Raw genomic sequence first — 26664 nt, 5'->3', positions numbered from 1 at the left:
GACACTATCAACTATCTTTCTATTTATCATCGCCATCTTCTCATTTTTATATGCAAGCTGCCTTGAGTCCCAACGGGGAAAGATTGAGTAGAAATAAATACAGAATCATAATAATGTGCTAAGAGATTCAAACAAGGAAAGACTCCTTGGAAGAGCTCTAGGTGCATACTGTATTTTAGTACATAAGTTGATCCAACTGTGAGGAGGATATGGCAGCTCACAGAGCCCCTTCTATGCATTTTTCAATGCACTGGAGAAGCATCAGAACCCCTTTTGATACAGGCCAACTTCAACCTACGTCTTTCTACTTGCATTTTCTAAACACTGAGTTCAGAAAAGAAACTGAATAGTGCAACTGTAAGCTGGAGCAACTTTTACAATTATTATTATTATTATTATTATTATTATTATTATTATTATTATTACTACTACTACTACTATTTTATACCCCACCCATCTGGCTGGGTTTCCCGGGTGGCTTACAGAGTATATAAAACATAATAAAGCATCAAACATTAAAAGCTTCCCAATTCAGGGCTGCCTTCTGATGGAGTGGAGCATTCTGTACTAAGTGCACTTTGGAACTGATGGAGCACACTTGGCCAACTGCCCAAAATGAAACCTTCCTATAACAGAAGTTTTGTACAAACTAGCCTAGCTAAATTAAACTGCATTTACATGGAACACATTCAGCTGTGCAAACAGTGAAGAGACTGCACTTTTACTAACAAGTGTCTTTCTTTCGGCCTATGTGTTCGGAGTGCTCTGTCAGTGTACATCACAACCAGCTAGCCATTACGTGGCATGTACCATGGAATCATAAAATCGTAGAGTTGGCAGGGACCCCGAGGATCATCCAGTCCAACCCCCAGCAATGAAGGAATCTCAACTTAAGCATCCATGGCAGATGGTCATCTAACCTCTGCTTTAAAACCTCCAATGAAGTCCACAATCTCCCAATGATGCATCCTTACCACTCATTGACTACAGCATCCTGTGATGCCTTGCTCATCTGAATGAGCCATTACAAATTCCTTCAACAGCCAGAACTTTCACATCACCCATTGTCAACTTGGAAGTAGTTCTGCCCCCCTTCAGGTGTGTAATCACTCCAACTGTGTGTGTGTGTCTGAATGACCACGGTTAAATATGCAATAATAATTTATATAATTATTATTTATACCCCGCCTATCTGGCTGGTAATCATCACTGTCTGTACTTCTCTCCAATTTAGTGGCCTCACTGCTTATGATTCCATCCCACAACTCAGAATAACGCTTCCTGTGCCTGGTGAAATGGGCTGCAGCCCATGAAAGTGATAAATGTGTTAAGTCTTTAAGGGGCCGCAAAACTCTGCCGTTTTTGCATCAGTTGTTGAGTAATCAAGTGAAGCACAGAATTTGGAGGCAGTCTAAAGTTGTGATGAGAAACTATTCAAATTATTATAATAGCATTTTATTAGTAATAATTAAATTAATAAAATATAAAGATGTTTTCTTGAGGAATAAAAAAGAATCAGGAAAAAAATCAAAAGGCATCACCGACATTCACCAGGGATTATTCAGATTCAGAGTCTTCTTCCACTAACTCAACTAGTGGAGCATGTCTGTTGGCCTGTGATCCTTCCTGGTAATGAACCTTCTTAATTATTCCCGCCTTTGGAGCCCGTATGGTATGCTGCAGAGAAAGAAGTATACATTAGCTAAACAATCACTGTTTCTCTATTTAAAACTTCAAGTTGGCACCATCAGTTGTACAAATAAGAGCAATATATTAGGGCACCTCATTTAAAATATGCAGATCATCTATAAGCCAATACAGTGGTATCTCTGGTTATGTACTTAATTCGTTCTGGAGGTCTGTTTTAACCTGAAACTGTTCTTAACCTGAAGCACCACTTTAGATAATGGTGCCTCCTGCTGCTGCCGCGCCGCCGGAGCACGATTTCTGTTCTCATCCTGAAGCAAAGTTCTTAACCCAAGGTACTATTTCTGGGTTAGCGGAGTCTGTAACCTGAAGCGTATGTAACCTGAAGCGTATGTAACCTGAGGTACCACTGTACAGGATTCCTGTGCAGACATTATACCCAAAACCCATGGTTCAGGGCTCAAACGAAAGAATGCTGATTTACTGAACAGAAATTTTAATTTTTATTGATACAGATAAATATCCAAGTACAACAATGGATGCAGAAATGTTAAGGTAGGGGGGCAGGGAGAGCTACCTAGCGTCAGTATTGGATTCCTCTATTCCATCCCAACAGATAAGAACATATCACTTTGCTTTTAGGTAACCTTATCACAGCAACAGTTAAAGCTTTCCCAGTAGTAATGTATGGAAGTGAGAGATGGACCATAAAGAAGGCTGATCGCTGAAAAATTGATGCTTTTGAATTATGGTGCTGGAGGAGACTCTTGAAAGATCAAACCTATCCATTCTGAAGGAAATCAGCCCTGAGTGCTCACTGGAAGGACAGATCGTGAAGCTGAGGCTCCAATACTTTGGCCACCTCATGAGAAGAGAAGACTCCCTGGAAAAGACCCTGATGTTGGGAAAGATTGAGGGCACAAGGAGAAGGGGACGACAGAGGATGAGATGGTTGGACAGTGATCTCAAAGCTACCAGCATGAGTCTGACCAAACTGCGGGAGGCAGCGGAAGACAGGAGTCCTGGCATGCTCTGGTCCATGGGGTCATGAAGAGTCAGACATGACCAAACCACTAAACAACAACAATCACAGCAACAATTATCTGCAGAGTAGGATGGGGCAGAGTGGGAAGTTAACCCTTTCTGTGCGAACGATGGTTATCTATTGCACATCAGAGCTATGGGGCATCCTCCCATCAGCCAATCAGGTGATCACACTGTCTGCTGGGGAGGAAGTGGTACCCAGACTCAGCCGAGGTTCTCGTTCCTCCCAAACAGACCGGTGCCATGATAGCACTGCTCCCAGGGCACTTTTATCACAGCACTGATCGCTGTCCTACAAATTTCACAGATTTATACCTGTAAAAGCATATTACAAATTATATTCTATTGAAGACCACATTTTAATTACTTTGGCAGAGGTGGCTGGGACATTGGCCAAAGTTCTGGTAGGATGCTGAAGGTTCTATCACCTGGCCCTCCAGTAGCTGCATCTACCTGCCCTAGATTTTGTCTTTTTCTCCCCTGCTCTAAACCTTTAAGGCTAGACTGAGTGCTTAAGAGGATATTTTTGGGTTTTGGCTTTAGAAATTAAGTGTGTGTCATGCAAGGCTATATCAAAATGATGGGTCAAAAGCTCGCACATGATATAATGCTTGAGGAAAAGGGTCACTTAGCATCAAGTTACGATTTCTACCATTTCTGACACGGCACCACTTTTGTTTACACACTGCTCTACAACAGTGCCTAACAATAGTTCAGTGCGCAAGGTGGAATCCAATTAATAAGGCAAACTGAGCCAGTTTGTTTGAGGTTATTATTAAGGAACCCAGCAAGGCCAAAACACAGTTATAAATGCATACCCTGCAACGGTTTAGATTAATTACTAGGAGCATTATGAAGAAAAAATGCAGTGGTTTTTAAGAGAGATTCTTTGCTTGTTGGAATTTGTATAGCACCAAGCCTTGGATAGAATAGAAATGCTTAAATGACGGGGGGGGGGGCAAGGGATCATTTTTCTAAACTATACAGAATATTCCAGCATGCAAACGCAATGGAAGATTTGCTCCTGGGAAACATTAGGACAGTTTGTTACAGCTAGAAATCAGTCATGCCAATAAAACCAGCACAATCCTTAAACAACTAGTCAGTTAACATACTATGCCTGCAACATTTAAGGCACACTTTATATGATGTGCTAATAAACCAAAACCAAATCCCTCTTGTCTTCTCCATGATTAAAATGTTATGATACTCACCTCCATTTTCATAGCTATCATAACCATCAGCGGGTCTCCGACTTGGACTTTATCACCAGCTTTCACAAACACCTAACAAATTGAAAAGCGAGTGAGAAACCAGGTGTCACGTTCCTCCTATACAAATATAGAGTTTCTCTCCAAGTTTACAGAAAGCAATAAAGAGCACAAAAGATTCCTTGTGTGAGGATGAAGAATGGCAATCTTTTTCTAAGTTTACCTTTGCAGCTGGTTTCTCCAACACAGTGACTTTTTAAAAGTGCACCTATGAAAATGTGCACCCAAAAATATAATTTGTTCATGTGAACATTTATCACCATGTATGTATTATAGAGGCATATGCTCTAGGGAGGGATGACTGGTCATGGCTCTTGCTATATGTATGTTCCAGACTGGTGTTTTATTGCAGGTGTGTTCTGCAATATATTCTTGACATAGTAAGAGTGTATTAATGATGGATTTATTCTGCTTTAGTTGTTCTGCTTTGCTTCGCCAATGCGACCACATCATCGCTGTCCGGACAGGCAATAGTGCAATGAAAGTGGGACCAAAAAAAACACCCCCGGAATATTTGTGGTTACAGGATTTCAGCAGGACACTACAGTATATGCACTGACTGGACATGAAGCTGTATGAGCATCCTAAAATATTGAAAATTGGGATCATGTATGACCACCCTGACAGCATCGTGAGTGCATATCATCATGCATGTGCAATTAAAAAAAAAAACCCAGAGGAGCCCCCAGTTGCAAGTAAATCCACACCATGAGTAAACGGGCTGTAAGAATTAGAGAACATGAAATCACCTGCCATCTTTGTTTATGAGTCGTACTTAATGCCTGGCCCTTCATGGAATAGTCCCAGGGCAAGTTACAAAAATGCCACTATTAAAACAAGTACAAATAATAATAATAATAATATCATAAAGTAAAGCCACAAAGCAAACTGATGAACAAAGCAGCAGCACAGAGCAGCAATGCAGCCTAGAGGGTTTATAATGTTTGACAGCAGGTGATGTGAACCAACAGCTAGTTGTGAGGACAAAGAGATTACAGTCAGATGGCAATGAAGAAGGAAGACAGCTGAGAAATCCTTTTCAAGGGAGTCCCAGGAAATTTACTTGAGGAACTCCAAGATGAATTTTAACAGGGAGAAATGTAAAGTATTGCACTTGGGCAAAAAAAATGAGAGGCACAAATACAAGATGGGTGACACCTGGCTTGAGAGCAGTACATGTGAAAAGGATCTAGGAGTTCTGGTTGACCACAAACTTGACATGAGCCAACAGTGTGACGCGGCAGCTAAAAAAGCCAATGCAATTCTGGGCTGCATCAATAGGAGTATAGCATCTAGATCAAGGGAAGTAATAGTGCCACTGTATTCTGCTCTGGTCAGACCTCACCTGGAGTACTGTGTCCAGTTCTGGGCACCACAGTTCAAGAAGGACACTGACAAACTGGAACGTGTCCAGAGGAGGGCAACCAAAATGGTCAAAGGCCTGGAAACGATGCCTTATGAGGAACGGCTAAGGGAGCTGGGCATGTTTAGCCTGGAGAAGAGGAGGTTAAGGGGTGATATGATAGCCATGTTCAAATATATAAAAGGATGTCACATAGAGGAGGGAGAAAGGTTGTTTTCTGCTGCTCCAGAGAAGCGGACATGGAGCAATGGATCCAAACTGCAAGAAAGAAGATTCCACCTAAACATTAGGAAGAACTTCCTGACAGTAAGAGCTGTTCGACAGTGGAATTTGCTGCCAAGGAGTGTGGTGGAGTCTCCTTCTTTGCAGGTCTTTAAGCAGAGGCTTGACAACCATATGTCAGGAGTGCTCTGATGTTGTTTCCTGCTTGGCAGGGGGTTGGACTAGATGGCCCTTGTGGTCTCTTCCAACTCTATGATTCTATGATTCTATGATTCTAACTCAATGAGCTTCAGTGAGAAGATCCATCGCAATGGACAAGCTTCCTTGAACGTAATATTGTCTTCAATTCCCCTACGTGTTCCTGGCCATATTCTCAGTTCACATGGGGGAGGGGGGGAGGAGACTCAAAAGACCTGCTAATTGCCTTGCATGAAGTGAGAACATGCTCCAGAATTTGCTGCAATTCCTCAAGATTCTTCAGCAGAGGAGCTTAAAGGAAGCGGCTAGTTGCAAAGTAAGTAGCAATCTACTGAAGGCAACCACACTCTACAGTAAGGAAGGATGATAAGTAACTAGGAGTGAAATCCGTAGGACACATCAATGCATCACCTTTGGTACAAAAGGGCAATGAACCTCATATATTTATTTATTTCATAAAATTCATATGCCAATTGTTTTTAAAAACCTGTGAAGCAGTTTACAAAGAGAAAAAGCTCTGCCACACCCACACACAGATCCCTCCAGAATTACCTTTTCTATTGTCCCCGTCATGGGGGCCACAGCCCCGCCCTGATCTCCAACTGAACCCACTCCGGATAAATACTTTGGCACAGGAAGACCAATCTGCTCACTACCTTCCTGGAGAAAATAAAAATACACCAAGAACAGATGAGCGCAACAATACTTTTTACAGCTGGTACAAACCTATATTTTCCACATCCTGAAATGACAGGTGTAACTAGGATGGACATTAAACACTTGATTTATTGACAAGGAGTTTACATGATGTTCACTAAGAGAACCATTTTAATTCCCTTTAATCACTTTTTACTGAAAAAGCAGCCTTCTGAGACCACCAACAGAATATTCCTTCTTATAAAGGAGGTTGTGAATGTAATTCAGAAAACACCAAGGTAATTTGTTACCTTATTTTGAATTTACTTCCCAAGCCTACTTAGACTTAACTTACTTCCAAGATGTAGCAATAACAATAATGTATGAAAAGGATGCGAGTCTAAGCCAACACATATTTTGGAAATGATATAAAGCATGAATATGAATGGGCTGGATTAAAAATGTGTAATTCCTCATGAATACATTTCAAATATTGCAGCCCTGATTCACAGGAGCTTACACAGACATCTAGTCATTTAGGATATTCTTTTAAATTTTAAGATCCATGCCCCAACTCCCCATCCTTATGACTTAAAGATGTGAGGCATTTAGCTTTACAAGCCAATATATTCATTGAACAGTTCAGTATCGACTAATTAGCCTTAGCTACTAATTAAAGCTATGAATTTTCAAGTGTCACAAGAATATTATGGGCTGCTTACATAAAGGTTTAGAGCCACACATTCAGTCTCTGTTCTCCCAAATGTAAATAGATGTATCCAGATCTGTAATTGTTTCCCTTTTTTAAAAAAACAAACAAAAACCACTCATTTCCCAGGCTGTGAATTTATTCTCCAGATAAATTAAGTAGAAAATATTACCGGTGAGAAGAGGTGAATGGCATCGCCCAAAATCACCACCTTGGATTTATGAACAACTCCGTTTACTGAACATCTTATGCAATCCAAATCACCATCACTCGAAAGATTTCCAGAAACATGGAAAGATTTATTCTGTATCTGAAATACAATTACATAGCATCAGACAATGAGAGGAGAAACTTTAAGGCTCACCAATATGAAAAAAGGCACCCATATGCCCCTTAGAAACTCTATCCTATTTGTCTCAGTCCACAGAGATGGGATTGGGTCAAATACATATAGGCCACAAAGGATTTGCAAAAAACTACACAGAAAAAGTAACTCAAATTACATAGAGGATGTTTACCTGCATGTCATATGATCCATCATGATTGTAGGTTACGGTCATATTCACTTCTGTTAGAAAATAAAGATTTAAATTACTTCCAAGTGGGGTTTTTTTTGTGTGTGTGTGTGTGTGCGTTTTTTTTTTTTAGGGGAGAGGAGGAATTAAAACCCAAAAATAATGCAGATCCAATTGAGCTGCACCACTTTGAGGTCGCTCAACTCCTCTCCATTTATCTTTATTTTTAAAATTTGTATGCCACTTATCTGTTGAAAGATCTAAGTAGTTTCACCTCCACTCTCTCTCCCCATTCTCCACAAGAGTGGGCTCCTTGTTCCCTTCATCATCTTCCACCTTCTGCCATACTGTGCCTCTACAGTGATTCACAATTAAACTAATGTGAGGCTGCCCTTGCACCTGGTTCAGAAGCGGCTGAAAAGTACAAAATGTAGCTGCTAGGTGGGAGACACAGCTTTACACGTACAGTGGTACCTCGAGTTACAAACGCTTCAGGTTACAAACTCTGCTAACCTAGAAGAGTTAAATCGAGTTGAGAACTTTGCCCCAGAATGAGAATGGAAATCGTGTGCCGGCGGCGCAGTGGCAGCAAGAGGCCCCATTAGGAAAGCACACCTCTAGTTAAGAACAGTTTCAGGTTAAGAACAGACCTCCGTAATGAATTACGTTCCTAACTAGAGGTACCACTTTAGTAGATATGCACTGGCTACCTGTCAGCTACTGAGCCATGTTCAATGTTTTGTTGTTAGCAGTTAAAGCCCTAAACATCTTAGGACTAGGCTACCTAGCAGACCAACTTCCCCAATACAGGCCAAGCTGATCTTTAAGAACTTCTGAGAAGGCACTGCCAGTTGCGGATGACCACTTGGTGTCAATGCAGAAGCAGGCCTTCTAGGGCTCGGTCTCGAATTGTGGCCCCTTGCAAGTGTGCAAAAAAGCAACTGCATGCCATCAATTTTTAGGATGCAACTGCACCCTGAAATGTATTGTTTTAAGAGAGGGGTCGTGGTTCAGATGTGCTGCTTAGACAACTGAGTTCTTTTTGCATGTCAGGGCAGGGAAGGGTGTTGGAGTACTTCCTTTCTTTTCAGAAACTTTAGAGAAAACAGAATGTGGAACTTGAGTAGAGTTTTCATGGGAAATAGCTTTCTGTGCATATATGACTATGTGCCTGTCTTTGCATGTGTTAAGGGTGTGTGACTGCACATACAACACTGAAACAGATATGTAGCCTCCCAACAGCTTTCCAGCAGGGTGAAGCAGCCCTTAGCACAAAAAAGGTCTCCCACAAACCTATCCATTCTGAAGGAAATCAGCCCTGAGTGCTCCCACAAAATACTAAAATCCCTCAGTATTATACCTAGGGCACATCTAATCCTATGTAAGCATGCAGTAGTGGCAAGGCCTGCTTCCCGAAGTTTTGAGAATGTTGAACAGCATGAACAAAACAGGTCTTTGCAAAAACAACCAGGCAATATGGGGCAGCTCTGATGAAAGTAACAAAGAAAACAAAAAGCCATGCTTGCAGTTTAAGTACATGCCAAGTGATCTATATAAATCATAAAAAGAACGGCATTTTGAATTATTGTACTCTTGTATGTCTCTTTGTCCTCCTCAGCTATAGAATAAAGATTGCCACTCAAATTCTTGGCATTCAGAACTAAGTCACTTACTATTTTCACCATCTAAAAGAGTCAGGTTTCTAACGTAAGGTATATTTATTCTTCTTCCACTGCTGGATGCAAATGGAGAGAACTTATCTGGAATATAAAAAATGGAGGGAGAAAGATTCAGTTAATGCTCCGATGAAATGAATGGGGGAGCTCTTTCAAGCAGAGAATTCTGCTTATAAGCAATTATAGGATCTGGAAAATTGTTGCTTATGAATGTGAAACAAATAAATAAAAGAAAGAGAGAGGGGGGAGAGAGGGAGAGTAGACACACATGGAACATTCTTCCCTGTAAAAGAAAGGATTCTAAAAAGCCAAAGATGCCTCAAGCCTACCTCCTGATTGCATTCTGAAAGTGTTGGTCACAATTTTCTCCCTCAGTATGAGTCCAAGCGCTGCCTGGCATAAGGCCACTTCAGATATTGCCTCTTTGGGTGGAAATAGCTCATCGTAATGTTGTGGAATAAAATTGGTGTGAACATTTCCAGCCTCAAACTCCGGGTGGCCTGAGAGGTCCAGCAAGAAATCAACATTGGTGCTTAGCCCTATAATCTGCCGAGGGAAAGGGAACAAAGAAAGCACACCAGGTGAAGGCAAGCCATTTGCCGCAGTCACGTGCGCCAACAGGCATAGTCACAGATGATGGGAGATGAGGTCCAAAAACACCTGGAAGGCCACAGGTCTCCCTCCCCTACTTTATCAGAGAGGACCAGTGCTTTTTTTCTTTAAAAATGTTTAGGGGTACTCTCATTTTGGCTGCTCCCCCTCTTCTTCCCCCTACCCCCAGACGAGGGACTCAAGGTGGCGGAGCTTGAACGATGGCGATGGCGGGGTTGGCTTGAACAAGGAGGGACAAGCACTCACTAGCTGGCTCTAGCCCGGCAGGAGGAGGAGGAGGACGGCTGCCCTCGCCTCCACCACGGCTGCCCCAGACTCCCCTCCCTGGGCACCAGCAGGGAGAATGACAAATGTCCAGTCCGTGCTGCTATTGCAGAGACAGCTGGTCTGTTGGTCAGGGCAGCACAAAATGTTTAGGGGTACACGTACCCCTGCGTCCCCCCAGAGGAAAAGCACTGGATAGGACCCAAACTTTATAAATCATAATGTCGCCTGTACTTACATTATATTGCCGAAGGCAGTATCTTAATTTCCTTAACGCTGCTTGACGATCCTCTGCCCAAACGACTAACTTGGCAATCATTGGGTCATAGTATATAGAAACCTCATCCCCTGAAATAGGAAGAGTTGGGGTAGCAATTTGCCAGAATGAGTAACTTAAAAAGGAGTCAGTTCGTACCCTGTTACTTCCTTTAGTCAGGTATGGAAAACCTGGTCAAGGCAAAGGGTAGACTAGTAAACCTTTGCTTTTGAAACTACGATCGCCCCCTTAAAGCGAAAAGAATGTCCCTGACACTAATTTGCAGCAAGGAGGTTCAGTTTACCTTGTCTTACCCCGGTTTCTATCCTGGTGCAACTGTCAGAGGGTGGTGTAGACAAATGCAATAAGGGTCCAGCCCCCGGCATGAAGTTGTTGTTGGGATCTTCGGCATAGATCCTAGCTTCAAAAGCATGTCCATTAAGAGAGATCTCTTCCTGAGTCAAAGGAATCTTCTCCCCTGAAGCAACCTGTAAAGAAAAAGAGTTTTGCTTTTTTCTACAGGATTGAGAATAGTGTCTTTGGACTGTGAGGGTATCAAGGAATCACAGAAAAACCGTGCAGCAAAATTTGAGTAGTAGAAATCCTTGAGGTATTTGAGGTTTAGGGTTTACACTGCACACAAAAAAGAGGGTTTTTGTGCCTTTGACAGCTGTACAGCAGACAGAAAAGAAGGTTGGCAATTCCTGCTTTAAACTCTCATTCACAAACCATCTACAGAGCAAAAGATTGAATTCTATAATACCTGCAACTAGCTAATCCTTCCCATTTTTAATTCTCATGTCAGACTGTAGCAAACGTTGTGTGGGAAAGCACTCACACAGTGGAATAACTTGAAGCAAGTCTATTCCAGATCCTCGTTCACGTTTTTGCCAATTATTTTTATTGATTTTCCAGATCTCAACCTAATTATACAAAATATTTCCCAATTAATACAATTTTGTTCAAGTGACTTCCCGCCTGCCGTTCTCGATGCATCCTTAACTTCTAATATTACTGCATTTACATACTCTCATTCAATGCCCAATTTAGCATCAGCCCAGACAGAAAGAGTGAGAATTCACTGTCCCAAGGAGAAACCTTCCCACACTGGTGGTAAAAAGCAATGTGTAATGGGTTTGAGTTACTCGTGCGTAAACTGTCCCCGTTAGGGAGCTTAATTGCCTGGGTTAAACCGTCCTGACTGCGCAGCCCATCTCAGCGTGGCTGCCTCAGTCGCTAGCAGTATCTGTCTGTGGGCGTTTCTTAAACCTTTTCCAGCATAAAAGCTGTTTGACTCCCAGTCGTCTCTGCCTCTCACTGCGCGGGAGTCTTCTGCGCCGGGAGGGCGTGGGTAGTGGAGGACCAGTGCTCTCCTCACTGATGTCCAGGGAAGAATCCCAGAGCTCTTCCCCCGCTTCCCCCATTTGCCCTCCTGGATCCTTGGTGTTACGCCGATTTCCTTCCCCCTCTACCAAGCTGCGTCTCCCCCTGGTGCTGGTACCTTCTCCTGCAGAATCGGGGAGCCTCTCCTTCTCCTTTCACTCTGATGTCAGTTCCCTGACACAATGCTTGGCTTCAAATGGAGGCACAGGCAGAGCATCTTACTGGCATGCACAAAGTCTCTGGTTCAATCCCCACCACCTTCAGGTAGGGTTGGGAATGCCCACAGTCTGAAACTCTATAGAGAGCTTCCGCCAATAAGCACTGACAATTCTGAATCAGAAGGACCAAGGGTCTGGCTCAGTATGAGTCAGCTTCCTATGTTCCTATGGATGCTGCCCTCATAAGCCCTTACCTTAAGTTGCCACTCTACCAAGTCTGTCCCAGTGATCATCTCAGTAACTGGGTGCTCCACTTGCAGCCTGGTGTTCATCTCCATGAAATAGAAATTATGCTCTCTATCCATAATAAACTCCACTGTTCCTGAAATATTTAAGATTGGTACATTTAATAGTGGTGGAAATGCTTTCTCTAAACAAAGTCCCACTGATCCCAGCATAACGCCACTGTCCGCAGAGTTTGCTGTCTGTTGTCAATATGAAGCATCTTAACTATATTTTTAAAAACCTGATCCAAAACCACAGCTTGGAAACCCTCCAGGAAGTATAACACCCTAATCCAGTGGAAATATTTCTCAGTCAAATGCAGTCTTAAACCTATTCAGATTCTGGCTTACTGTGACCACACAAACACACTGGCTTCAGAAGAGAAGCTTGCAGTCATTTTGCCCCTCCCTGGGCTTTTGGGGACAGTGCAGGACAGCCAAAGTTTGGCACAGCATGCCTTTCAAACCATAACCTGCAACCATAGGACAAACCATAGGACAAGCTTTAGCTACAGATCGTGGTTAAGGAGAAGAGATCTCACCCACGAGCCTGGCTTTGAATGACACACTAAGTCAAACCTGGGCTTCGCTGCTGCACTGCACTGACTTAAAAACCCCTGGGAAAGCAAAGTAGTTGTGATATCCTCCTTGAAAGGCAGCACATTTGTGCTAAGTCATGCTTTGGCTTAGAATGGTGTGCAATTGGGCCAGTGGCTGTCTGAGCTTCCCTTATTCTGGACAGAAGCAGTGAGGCAGATAATAATAATAATAATAATAATAATAATAATAATAATAATAATAATAATAATAATAATAATAATAATATTTCCCCAGCCACTCTGGGCGGCTCCCAATCAAATATTAAAAACACAATGCAGCATTAAACATTAAAAATTTCCCTAAACAGGGCTGCCTTCAGATGTCTTTTAAAAGTAGGATAGTTGCTTATTTCCCTTGACATCTGATGGGAGGGCGTTCCACAGCGCGGGCGCCACCACTGAGAAGGCCCTCTGACTGGTTCCCTGTAACCTCACTTCTCGCAGTGAGGGAACCACCAGAAGGCCCTCGGTGCTGGATCTCAGTGTCCGGGCTGAACATCCCAGGAAAATAAAAGTACAAGGTGCAGGGAATTATGAAGGGCATGAAAAGAAAACCAAAAGACAGGAGACTGAGAGGGGAAAGGCAACAAGGAATGAAAGGGCAGAGAGAAAGGGAACACACGGCCAAGAGCCACAAAGATAAAGATGAGTGACCTTTACATGTTCACTTAAAATAGCTAGCTAAATCTGTGGCTACAGACTTCACATCAAGATTGAAAAAATAAATAAATGTACAGACAATATTATTCTGGGTGGTGTTTTTCTAATCCTTCCTTTGCAGTTTAGAATTTTAACCACCCAAGTTAGAGCTAGAATCACTTTATAAACTCTACCGTTCTACTTAAAGCAACCTTCCTCTAAACATGCCTCCCATATGGGTACATATGTGAAACTATGGGTACATATGTGAAGTATATGTGAAACTAAATACAGCACTAAAAGGAAGTTAAGTTTGCAATACCTGCTCCAACATAGTTCACAGCTTTAGCTGCCCTGACAGCTGCCTCTCCAAGTTTCCTTCTTACTTCAGGCTTAATTCCTGGCTAAGAAAAAGGTTGAAATGATGTTACTACATTTATACCACATTTATGTGCTTGTATGCAGGTATCATCTATCTGGGGAAAAACAGATTTTTTTAAAAAAACCCCTCTTCTTTTCACATGCAGTTATTCAAGCCACATTTCATCTATATAAAATGAACCTTACAGAGAAGGTGTACCAGAACAGATCACCTAACTGTACTCTTATGATTTAAAAAACCTGTAAAGAAAAATATCCAGCCCCTTTAAATATAAGCATGTTGACGGAAGGCTTAAATAAATAAAGTCTGCTAGAACCACATGCTGAACATAATCATCATCATCACCATCATAGACTTATATTGCGTTAGCCATACGCCATGGCATCATTCAGGAAAAACAGCAATAACCATAAAAATCATCAGGCACCACACATACAATATAAACCACGGTCACAACTACTAAGATTGTTTGTTGCATAAAGCAGAATAGCAGAAGATTCTCTAGTAAAATGTGCCAAATTAAATACTGTATCCGAATCCCCTTTGCAGTTGACCGCTATTTTATCTAGTTCTTTCCTCCTGATCTTCTTAGCTGCCAACGCACTGAGTGCTACTTTATAAGTTACAAAGTCATCAGTAAGCTGAACATAATAGAGACATGGTCGAATCAATGAGGCATCACCGGTATAAAACACATTTCAGGAATAGCTTAGGTAGCTCAATATACCCCAGATAAACTAACAGAACATTCCAGAAAAAGTAGCTTCTCTAGTAGTTTCAGAAGTGTGTGCATGTGCTATACAGTTTAGCAACAGGATACTGGGGTAGCAATCATGATTTCCAAACTCAATGTGGTTAAAAAAACAACAACAAAAAACAAAACCACACACAAAATCCCATGTTAGAAGTGTTTGGGTGTCTCTGAAACTAGTATTATATTCTGCAAAAAATAATAATATATACCAAGAATCCATTGGTATCACATGTGAAAAACACAAAATATGTTAATAAAGTAAACCAAAAAAGGCACTTACATCTATTTCAATCACCTTTTCAGAAACTAGTCACTCACCCCTGGAGCTTCTTCAATAATTTTCTGATGTCTTCTCTGTACACTACAATCTCTTTCAAACAGATAAACTGCATTGCCATGCTGGTCTCCAAATACCTGAACTTCTACATGCCTGTTTCGGGTGTAAAAATTAACAAATAAAGTAATGATGGCTGACTGGGAACAGTTATGGACCACAGGTATGAAATTTACGGCATGTAATGCCTTAAGAGAGAATATTATGAAAATGATATACAGGTGGTACATGACACCAGTCAAGCTTGCAAAAATCTATCATTTGCCCGATAATAAATGTTGGAAATGTAAAGAAACTGAAGGTACATTCTTTCACCTTTGGTGGACATGCCCAAGGATTAAGGCTTTCTGGGAGATGATCTATAATGAAATGAAAAAGGTATATAAATATACCTTCCTGAAGAAACCAGAGGCCTTTCTCCTGGGCATGGTCGGCCAATTGGTGCCAAAGAAGGACAGAACTTTTTTTATGTATGCAACAACAGCAGAAAGAATACTTATTGCAAAGTATTGGAAGACACAAGATTTACCCACTCTGGAAGAATGGCAGATGAAGGTGATGGACTATATGGAATTGGCGGAAATGACTGGCAGAATCCGAGACCAGGGAGAAGAGTCGGTGGAAGAAGATTGGAAGAAATTTAAAGACTATTTACAGAAATATTGCAAAATTAATGAATGTTAGAATGATGTTTGAATGAAGTTAAGTGGTTTTAGCAGCAATGTTATTAAGGTGTATGTAAAAATGGATTGTTAACAGATGAAAATCCAAAGTCATAATTTATTAAGTTAAAGGATTAAGATAAAAACAAAGAGAGAAAGGAATTGCTGAATTAATTAATATAACTGGAATACAAAAAAGGGAGGTGTGAGGTGGTCAGGGAAGTAAGGAAATGAAATGTAAGGTATGGAAAGATTGATGTGTTTTTTTTAATGTTTATTATCTTTTTTCTGTATTTTGTATTTTTATTTTTTTTTATTTCTTTCTTTTCTTTTTTTCTCTTTTTATTTATGTAATCTTTTCTTTGAAACTTTAATAAATATCATATTAAAAAAAATTAACAAATAAAGGTTCAGATGTAAATATTAATGAATAAAGGTTCATGTCCATCAGTGCCAATGAAGCATTAGTGCCATTTTTTTAAAGAGCAAAGTGCATTATTCCATCACGGTAGTCTGTGCCACTTCAAGACAACTAGCACAACCTATCATATATTAAAGATAATCTTATTTTTCAGAATTGGAAACAATGTTAAACTTCAGGAAGATCAGTGTTTTCTTCTACCCTTCATCATACTTAAAAGAACTTTAAACATGCTGATCTCTAACATCAGGTCTGTGCACTTAAGCAAACATTTATCAAAAGCACACTTTTGTTTTCAAACAGTAGTAAGTTATCAGAGAGATCTAGAATTCCAACAGCAATTCAGAACAAGGTCAATGTGTCTGATGTTTGCAATATCACATACTAGGTCTTGACTCGTTACCTTGTGCTAAAAACCCTAAATGAACGGAAGGATCAGAAAGACAACCAAGCATGTGATCTGCATTGTAGTGAACTGTTATCCTGGAACTTAAAGTGCCCCATTTAGGAGGTTTTGATAGCAAGCTACACTTTGCACTGTCACAACTATATATGTCTATAGGGCCAGAGCATATTCCAGAATAATTATCACTAATATATTGGAATCAATATTCCACACTTCAGAATGCATTTTCACACATTATGTGTCACGAGGCTACCAGATAACAAAGTATACACATATAAATAAACTATTATTGCCTGCTTTCTCAGTGTATGTAAGTTTTGTTCTCACAACTGTCATCTTGAAGGACCTGTGATTTGCAATTACTTTAAGGGGGCTTCACAATTGTTAACACGGATTAGAAAGATCACTATAACCCTGAAATATTTTATACTGTAGTCTACTGTAGCATGTACCATACAACCCAGCATATGCCTTCTAAATAGATAGTTCATTGCTACTATTAAAATATATAGTACTATACATTGTGGTCTGCAAGTATCTTGAAGTGGGAAAAAGTGATAAGAGAAAAAGGGGTTTTTTGGGGGGGGTGAGATAGCTGCATCTCTTACTATCATAAATTCCTCACCCAGCAAAAACAGCAACCTTGGGGTGCCATGTCCCAAGAGCTCTAGGGAAATCGTCTATCAGGCATCTTCAGTTTCCCTTGCTCAACACCCCAACAGCCACCCAAGCTTTGACCTCCCTCCAGCCATGGCTGGATTTTCCAGGGCAGCAGGAGTGCTGTGCACCTACCAAATGTCCCGAACATGCTTTTCTGAGATGGGGGGGGGGCAAATTCGCTGCTGATGCTTCACCTGCCGTAGGACACACACTCAGAGACACCCCCATCAATTCTCCTACTTTCGTTCTACAAACTCATTAAAGAGATTACAAGCAGATAGATGGTTTGGTTACCGTGGATTATCTACAAATTTCTCTATCAGCATGGCATCGTCGTTGAAAGACTTCTTGGCTTCTCTCCTGGCTGATTCCAATTGTTCCTTAAACTCCTTTTTGGAAAGAGCAATTCTCATGCCCTACGGTGATAAAAACCAGTATATTAGAATAATATTGAGCAAAAATTAGTGAGTGCAAAACAATAGGATTTCCCAAATCCTTTTTTGCTAGGTTGGTTTACAATATGGATGAATCACTCACGAAAGTACTAACTTTGAATCAGCTACTGTTCAGGTGCCACTGAGTACATAACATATAGTTGTAATAACTTTGAGGAGGGACCAAACTGGCAACCACTGTCTCACGCTTTCCTGTTAGGTACATTACAGCCATGGTCAAAACATGCATTATGGCGAAGTTGTATGAAACCAAGTAATTCAGCCTTGGAGAAGGTTGATTGCCAAAGAACTGATGCTTTTGAATTATGGTGCTGGAGGAGACTCTTGAGAGTCCCATAGACTGCAAGAAGATCAAACCTATCCATTCTTAAGGAAATCAGCCCTGAGTGCTCACTGGAAGTACAGATCCTGAAGCTGAGGCTCCAATACTTTGGCCACCTCATGAGAAGAGAAGACTCCCTGGAAAAGACCCTGATGTTGGGAAAGATGGAGGGCACAAGAAGAAGGGGACAACAGAGGATGAGATGGTTGGACAGTGTTCTCGAAGCTACGAACATGAGTTTGACCAAACTGCAGGAGGCAGTGGAAGACAGGAGTGCCTGGCGTGCTCCAGTCCATGGGGTCACGAAGTCGGACATGACTAAACGACTAAACAACAACAACAAGCCCTGGTGCTAATGGAGAGGTGACAGCTAGCAATTCAAATAAGGATAAAAGACAGCTGAGGCCCACATGCAAATGTTGCAACATAGAGTGCTCTGGCTCATGCTTCCACCAGTCAGCTAGTCATCATGTCTTTTCCAGGACACGCCATTCCTGCGCCTCCCTGGTTTTCTGTTTCTGTTCCCCCTGTCAGCATTCTGTGCCCACTGAGCAGCCACAGTCCTTATTAGGCAGCTTCTGTTGCATGTTTGCCCCTGCCCCCAAACCCTTTAAAGGTAAAGGGACCCCTGACCCTTAGGTCCAGTCGTGGCCAACTCTGGGGTTGCGGCGCTCATCTCGCTTTATTGGCCGAGGGAGCCGGCATACAGCTTCCGGGTCATGTGGCCAGCATGACTAAGACGCTTCTGGCGAACCAGAGCAGCACACGGAAATGCCGTTTACCTTCCCGCCAGAGCGATACCTATTTATCTACTTGCACTTTGATGTGCTTTCGAACTGCTAGGTTAGCAGGAGCAGGGACCGAGCAATGGGAGCTCACCACATCGAGGGGATTTGAACCGCCGACCTTCTGATTGGCAAGCCTTAGGCTCTGTGGTTTAACCCACAGCGCCACCCGTGTCCCTTTAGGTTCCCCCCAATGAGGGTTTTATTTTTATTTTATTTTTGTATTCCTGCAAACCTGAATATGAATGGTGCTGTTTGAATACATAGATTCTCACAAAGAGGTTGAGTTCACTGCACAGCAGGACTGACTATTCTGTGGTCCTCCAGATGTGGCTAAAACTGCTCCCATCATCCTTAACCATTGACCATGCCAGCTGAAGCTGGTGGGAGTTGTGGTGTAGCAACATCTGGAGGACCACAGATTAGCCACCCTTGGCATATAGGATAACTTTGTAGCGTGACCAGGGTCCAAGATGTCACGCTGGCACAGTGATTGGCACATTACACCTTAAGCATTCATTTACTGGAGCTGAAGATCTTTGCTCTGTTCTGTTTGTACAGTAGATCAGCTGAGGATCAAATTCCTTTGCCCTTACCTTTCCTCCACCTCCACGAACTGCTTTGATCATGACTGGATACCCTATTCTTCCGGCTTGCTCTTCCAAGCAATTGTCAGACTGATCTTCACCATGGTAACCTTCGACAACAGGAACCCCGGCAGCAGACATGATAGCTTTGGAAGTGCTTCAAAAGAATATTTTTCGATACTCAGTGGCAATGTCAGTGAGGGCTTATTGTTACACATCTCATCGTCTGCATTTTATTCCCACAATCTAGGACTGCTACCAACATTACAATTTTCTCATACAGAAAGGAACTGTATCCTTTGCCATGTATGCATGCTGGGAAGCCACAAGGGGGCAAACTAGAACTCGCCGGTATGCGAACATGCAGCATATAAAATGCTTATCTGATCAGCCCATGAGATTTAAAACAGTTTTAGCACATGGGAAATTCCTGTTTGTTTTATTTTTCTTTATAGAGTTCTTCCCACAACTCTATGAAGGCTAAATTCAAAAAGCGCAAATTTTATGCTTGCGTAAGAAAAGTGCCATGTCACGCTCTGAAACTTGATTCTAGTCTTGCTCTACAGCCTTGTACACAGTCAGATTTCCTTCCATGCTGAGGTTCACCATATCACTTTGTGGTCATTCCCACAGACCAGTGACAACGCTGTAGGCTTAATTCATTGCACATACAGAAGAGGGGATGGGGGAGCCCAAACACAAGGCTATATTAACAGCCTTGCCCAAACTGGGTAACCTCCAGACACTCTGGACTACAACTCCCATCAGCTGCAGCACCTGGGGCTGATGGGAATTGTAGTCCAAAACTTCTGGCGAGCACTAGGTTGGTAAAGCACCATCACAGTCAGACCCAAAACCATCTTAACCATTATAGTAAACATCCCTGTACAAAAAGGTTTAGCCGTGAAGCAAAACAGAGTACCTCTTAATGCCCATATCTCTGATGGCAGATGAAGGAGGACCTATAAAAATGATTCCTTCTTTGTTGCAGAGCTCTGCAAACTCTGTGTTTTCTGACAGGAAGCCATAGCCTGGATGGATAGCCTAAAACAGGAAGTATCAAGGGCATATTGTATGAGACTGGCAGGTCTCACAGTGCCCTGCATGAGCTTTCCCTCAATTAACTATTTCAGAAGCTGCACAGAGCCCCAAATGCAATGACCTAATATCTGAAGTATATTGTTCATCAGAAGGACATTCTGATGCTCCACAGTCTGCCTTGGCTTCTTGTAGCTTTCTTTGAAAGTCAGTGAGGAACGTAGAATCAAGTTCTAGGCTTGGATACTGGAAATACCATTTTATTAACTGCTTATGGCAGGCACAGGCAAACTCAACCCTCCAGATGTTTTGGGGCTACAACTCCCATCATCCCTGACCGCTGGTCCTATTAGCTAGGGATGATGGGAGTTGTAGTCCCAAAACATCTGGAGGGCCGAGTTTGCCTATGCCTGTGGCTTATGGCACACGAAGTTCTATACTATTATATCTAATGCACAAATTTTCATTTGCTTGTTAGCACATGTTGCGTCATTGAAGTGTGACCAGGACGCTGGATGCAACTACTAAGCTCTGCCCAAGCGCAGAACACCGCAGGAGCATCAGCAGTGCTGCAAGAACACAGCCTTCCCTAGCTCATCTTTATGGGAAATGACCACAGCTCAATGCATGTGGAATAACTTAGGTTCAATTCCTGGCATCTCTCATTAGAAGGTGGTAGGAAAGTCCTCTGCCTGGAGAGATGCTGCTGGTCAAAGCAGACGATGCTGAGAAATCTGATCTGGTATAAAGCAGATCCCTATGTAGCTAAAGCCCTAATAATTAATTTGAACCATTTGTTTACAGCATTCTCCACCAAACGGGCATTCAAAGCAGCAAAATAAAACAACAAACCTATGAAATAAACACACAACCCATGTTTTCTGTTTTCTTTTTTTAAAAGCTAGACATACAACCTTACAAACTTAAAATGAAAGCTAAAATACCAGCAAATGTATAAACAAACAAAACCAAATGGAATATCAGAGTCAAAAGAAAATAGCAATGTTTTAGCTGAATGGGAAAGCTCATGATTAAGATTAGAGGATGAGACTCAAAATCTCAGGATTGTGGATTCCAGCCTCACGTTGGGCAAAATATTCCTGCATTGCAGGAGGTTGGATTAGATGACCCTTGGGGTCCCTTCCAACTCTACAGTTTTATGATTCTGGGATTCTATTATTCTAAGATATCCTTGGCTTCTGGTGTGAGTGAGTCAATTCCATCACGAATAAAGTCCCATCCCATATCCTCACCAACTTCCCCTCAGCTGCTGATTTAGGTGCACAGGGAGGAGCACATGAGAAAACACACTCCCCGTAAAATTCAGATGAGCCACACAAGTAGCTTTAGTGGAGAAAGGCAAAAGTGAACAGGAAGGCAACCCCTAATGTCTTGTGGGGGATCCAAGGAAAATTATCTGATTTAAAGTGAAGTTCATGTCTTTCTAACTGTTAAAATGATGCATGTAGGACTTCACATTTACCATGTTGAGAATCTCTTCAATTGTGGAACTACAGAACTCTGTGCTAACTTGCTCCTAAGGCCTTGGCTGCCCCCGTAAAACTCAATACTGAATAGCATCTATTTAAAAATACATGTATAAGCAGGTTGAATGAAGAAGCGAGTTATAATACATACGTGCGCTGCTGACTTTTTGGCCACCTGCATTATCTTTTCCATGGACAGGTAACTTTGTTGAGATGGTGCTGGGCCAATAAAATACGCTTCATCTGCCTGTAATGAAATAAAGGGACCTGTGTTTACATTATTATTTGGCTACATTTCAGACAATTGCAGAACAGCTAATTTTAGAGCTACATTCCAAGACACCTTTTTTTGGGGGGGGGGGGACCTTAAACAGCAGAACCGCAATTGAATCAGAATTTATAGACTACTTTGAGTTCCACTGAGTATACAGAGACTTATACATAAGAAACTGTGTAGGTCTGAAAATTTAAAAGAAAGAGCCCTTAACTTGAGTCTGCAATATAATTAAGAATAAATCTGTATATTGGCTTTCCAACATATTCCAGGGAACTGGAATAAGGCTAGATACAAATAAAGCAGGACTGAGTCATTAGTTTCCAGATGTGGAAATGTTTGCATTAATTACTACAGTCGTACCTTGGAAGTTGAACGGAATCCATTCCGGAAGTCCATTCGACTTCCAAAAATGTTCGGAAACCAAAGCGCAGATTCTGATTGGATGCAGGAAGCTCCTGCAGCCAATTGGAAGCTGCAGAAGCCCCATTGGATGTTCAGCTTCCAAAAATAGTTTGCAAACTGGAACACTCACTTCCAGGTTTGTGGCATTCAGGAGCCAAAAGGTTTGAGAACTAAGTTGTTTGAAAACCAAGGTATGGCTGTACAAGCATTTTCTGTTTCATCCAAGTTCAGTTGTCCCTTTCTTTTAAAAGAAAAGATGTCACTTCAATTTACAATTGGAAAGCTGACGTCTACAAACTCTGGGGAACAAATCAGCCACATGGAGGGGAGAAGGCAGAGCAGACAACCCAGTTTCATATGGAACAACAATCTGACTCAGTTTAAATCAGCTTTGCACGTTCAACTTAATTCCGCTTCTTCACAATTGTTTTTAGGGTTGGCCCCTTATATGTTTTAACGAATGTGTGTTTTACCATTGCTACATGCATTGAATTCCTATCAGCATCACTGTAAATGGCCACAGACTTCACTCCCATCTTTCTGGCAGTCCGCATCACTCGGCATGCTATTTCACCTCTATTTGCCACAAGGACTTTCTCAATATTCCTTTGTCCTGTTTGTTTGTTTTAGAAAAGGAGAAAATAAGTTTCAAAAGTGTTAAACCATGATTGTTACTGCTAACAGTAGCACAACTTCATTACTATTATTATTTTTAACATGTCTTCCACATCATGAATAAAAGCTTCTTCGCTTAAGGAAGTGGGTGCTTGCAGAGGTGGGGGTTTTTGTGTGAGATGGGTGCTCCTCGTGCATGCAAGTGCTTCAGGTTAAGAACTTTGCTTCAGGATGAGAACAGAAATCGTGCTCTGGCGGCGCAGCAGCAGCAGTAGGCCCCATTAGCTAAAGTGGTGCTTCAGGTTAAGAACAGTTTCAGGTTAAGAACAGACCTCTGGAATGAATTAAATACTTAACCTGAGGTACCACTGTATGGTTACCATCGAAATGTCAGCTTGTGTATTTCTCCCATTTAATCTGGACTTACCTTTTCTAGAGGAAAGCTCAATACGTAAAGAAACACTGTTGCCATCTACCTGCTTGCCAAACTTCAGCAAGCTCTTTGCAAATAAAACATTCAGATGCAAGCACCCAGGGTGAGCGTTTAATTTTTTAAAAAAGCAGAGCTGATGCTACAAAAATGTTAACATTAAATACACTCCCCCCCCCCCTGTAAATACAATAATCCAAACAGTTCACCTTTTGCAGAAGAGTATTTTCTGACTCTTGCTGTCCAGATCCATTTTCTGTAAGAGGGAAACAGCATAGTATAAAACAAAAGTAGAAATTTAGCCGATAGAGCTATTCCTGGGGTGGAAATAAAATGCTGGGTACAATTGTTAAGGGTAGAGGAAGCCAATAAGAAAGAAAAAACCTGACTGATCTTTAACAATTCCTTTTGCAGTTGAGCTACTACATGGTAAGAACAGATCTGAAGAACATAGCTGTGTGAATGCAGCACTTAAAATGTACACTTGGTCATATCTACGTGGCTGAGAACAAGACAGAGTCAGGTGTGGTTTCATGTAAGTTAAGTGTAAAGTAATGCACATAGGGACAACCCTAACTTCACCAATGTGCTGATGGGGTTGTCTGAACTGATGGTAACTAACCGAAAGAGAAATCTTGGGAGTCAACAGAAATGGCAGCTCAGTATACAGCATCAAGTATGAAATTCCAGGCTAGGAGGCAAATAATAATAATAATAATAATAATAATAATAATAATAATAATAATAATAATAATAATAATAATAATAATGATGTTTATACTCCGCTTATCTGGCTGGGTTTCCCCAGGACAGAGAACAAGACAATCAATGTTGCATTGCCTTTTCTGTGGTGAGGCCAAATTTGGAAATACTGTTTATGCCATCTCAAAAAGTATGCCCGGTCTTTAATGATTTCAATTAGGAGCACAGAAAGCTGCCTTATCAGATGTCTGAAAGCCAGTGATGGGGCTCATCCCACCAAGCTTGGTTGCAATATTGTCTCACCTATAGGGTGCAGCTGCTTGGGTCCTACTACACCCCTGCCTAGTTGTTTTGAATTCATATGTTACTGGACTGGCCATCCCAGGGCAAAATCCTAAACCCATTCAACAATTTCCACAAGGACGAGCCATTCGGGGTGTCTGGTTCCTTCCAGCAAACAGGTAGCTTTAAAAGAAGTTCAGACCAATTCACAGAGGATTAGGTTATAAGTGGCTATTAGCCACAATATATTAGCCACTGTTGGAGGCAGTAAACCTCTAACCGATTGCTGGGAATGGCAGGTGTGAAGAGCGCTGTTGTGCTCATGTTGCTTGTGGGCTTCCCAGAGGCAACTGTCTGGCTACTGTGAGGACACAATGGTGGGACTGGATGGGCCTCTGGCCTGATCCCACAAGAGCTCCTCCATTGTGTCCTAGAAAAGTATATGGAATCATGGAATTGTAGAGTGGGAAGGGACCCCGGAGGGTCCTGTAGTCCAGCCCCCTGCAATGCAGGAATTTGCTTGGCTCTCTTTACAGATGACGGGAACTGTTTACCCATGCCGATCCAGCGACATAAGAATACAGCCCTAAGCTCCATTTCGCCCAAACACCACCACCCTTCTTCCAGCTGCTCCACGCAGCCATGCCATCCTTGTGTTTGCCATGCAAGCCAACCTCTGCAGACAAAAACACAAAAACCTAACCCACTTGTTGGCAGCAATGCTTTGTAGCATCACCGGGACCCTATGGTTTTCCACACGCAAACCGCTTATAGTAACACTGTCGCCACGAAGCAATGCCCTTTCATTTTTTTGCCAATTATTTTTATTGATCTTCCATAATTTATTTTCCCCCTTCCTTTGCTGCTCCCAGTAAAATAACTTTTCCAACTATCATTTCAAAATACATTCATCTCTTTTCCACCCCCTACACATCACCTATTCAATTACCAATTTCTGCTATGGCTTTTATACATTGTTATAACCCAGGCATAGGCAAACTCAGCCCTCCAGATGTTTTGAGACTACAATTCCCATCATCCCTGACCACTGGTCCTGTTAGCTAAGGATGATGGAAGTTGTAATCCGAAAACATCTGGAGGGCTGAGTTTGCCTATGCCTGTTATAACCCGTCCACAAAATAGTCAAGTAGGGTAAATCCTCTTCTCTCTATCTATAACAGTCATTCATCAGTTTTCAAACATTTCCTTCTGATACCTCTTGAGTAACACTTTGCCTGAGAAAAACAGATCTTGCTTCCTCCCGGACAACATACACACATTCCTCCAATGCCCTTTCAAGCTGCCAGCTGGTCAGGTGATATCTGGCCCTGGCACACCTGTATTTATTTATTTCAAGAGGCATCTGGAAGATCCGAAGGAGCCAGAGCTGCTTCTTATTAAATGCGAGCACTGTTTTTAGACTATTTGATGAATTATTGTATTTTAATATTTTGCTGGAAGCTGCCCAGAGTGGCTGGGGAAACCCAGCCAGATGGGCAGCGTATAAATAGTGAATTATTATTATTATTATTATTATTATTATTATTATTATTATTATTATTAAGAAGAAGAGTTCCCATTCCCCTCGCACACAAACATAACCCACCCCCCATACCAACCCAGCAATTTTGTGGAAATTAACAGTGGAAGTATCCCTGCTCTACTCTGCCTCGGACGAAAGACATGTGGGAGTGTCCTGCTTGTTATTGCGGACTGGAGGGTGGAATAAAAATGCACTCTGCACGTGCTCAGAGGCGCCCTCTTCTCTGGGGCCGCCGAGTCCCTTTCCCCCTCCGGATGAAGGAAAAGCGGGGAGGGGGAGGGATGCTGCGACTCAGCTTCCCCCCCTCCCCGCCCCCACGACGAGGCCCCGAGGCGTCGGCCTTGCCCGTCCATTCCTGCAGGGCCTCCCTTCTTCGTCTCCCGCTCCGCGCCCCGTCCTCCCTGCCGGGGCCCAGCCGCACTCACGGGCACTGCAGCCCCCGCAGGGCCTGGAGACGCCACTCCGCCGCCGCCAGAGCAGAGGCCGCCATGGCTGCTGAGAGGGAGGTGGGCTGGGCGGGAACGGGAGGCTGGGCCGCGGCGGCGGAGGGGCCTATCAGGAGGGCCCGGGAGGAGGCAGGGCATGGGCGGCCCCAGGAGGAGGACGACGACGCGGGAAGTGGGAGCGCCCTTCTCCCGGCCGAG

At 42.3% G+C, this 26664-nt stretch overlaps 1 protein-coding gene across 1 annotated transcript; it reads right to left on the bottom strand.

Moving 5' to 3' along the window:
• Positions 1–1439: 1439 nt before the first annotated feature.
• Positions 1440–26664, bottom strand: MCCC1 (methylcrotonyl-CoA carboxylase subunit 1). Its single transcript, XM_081190208.1, has 19 exons — positions 26446–26664; positions 23703–23749; positions 22922–23061; positions 21921–22016; positions 20167–20288; positions 19254–19401; positions 17390–17511; positions 14931–15042; positions 13799–13880; positions 12209–12336; positions 10718–10901; positions 10396–10505; positions 9611–9827; positions 9279–9365; positions 7609–7658; positions 7263–7400; positions 6298–6405; positions 3906–3977; positions 1440–1677 (listed from the first exon to the last, which is right to left on the bottom strand). The coding sequence occupies exons 1-19, from the start codon at positions 26508–26510 to the stop codon at positions 1558–1560; spliced, it is 2148 nt and encodes a 715-aa protein (XP_081046334.1). The 5' UTR covers positions 26511–26664; the 3' UTR covers positions 1440–1557.

The sequence above is a fragment of the Podarcis bocagei genome (genome assembly GCF_964188305.1).
Source record: "Podarcis bocagei genome assembly, chromosome: 4".
Lineage (NCBI taxonomy): Eukaryota > Metazoa > Chordata > Lepidosauria > Squamata > Lacertidae > Podarcis > Podarcis bocagei.
This window is presented reverse-complemented; position numbering and strand designations above follow the sequence as displayed.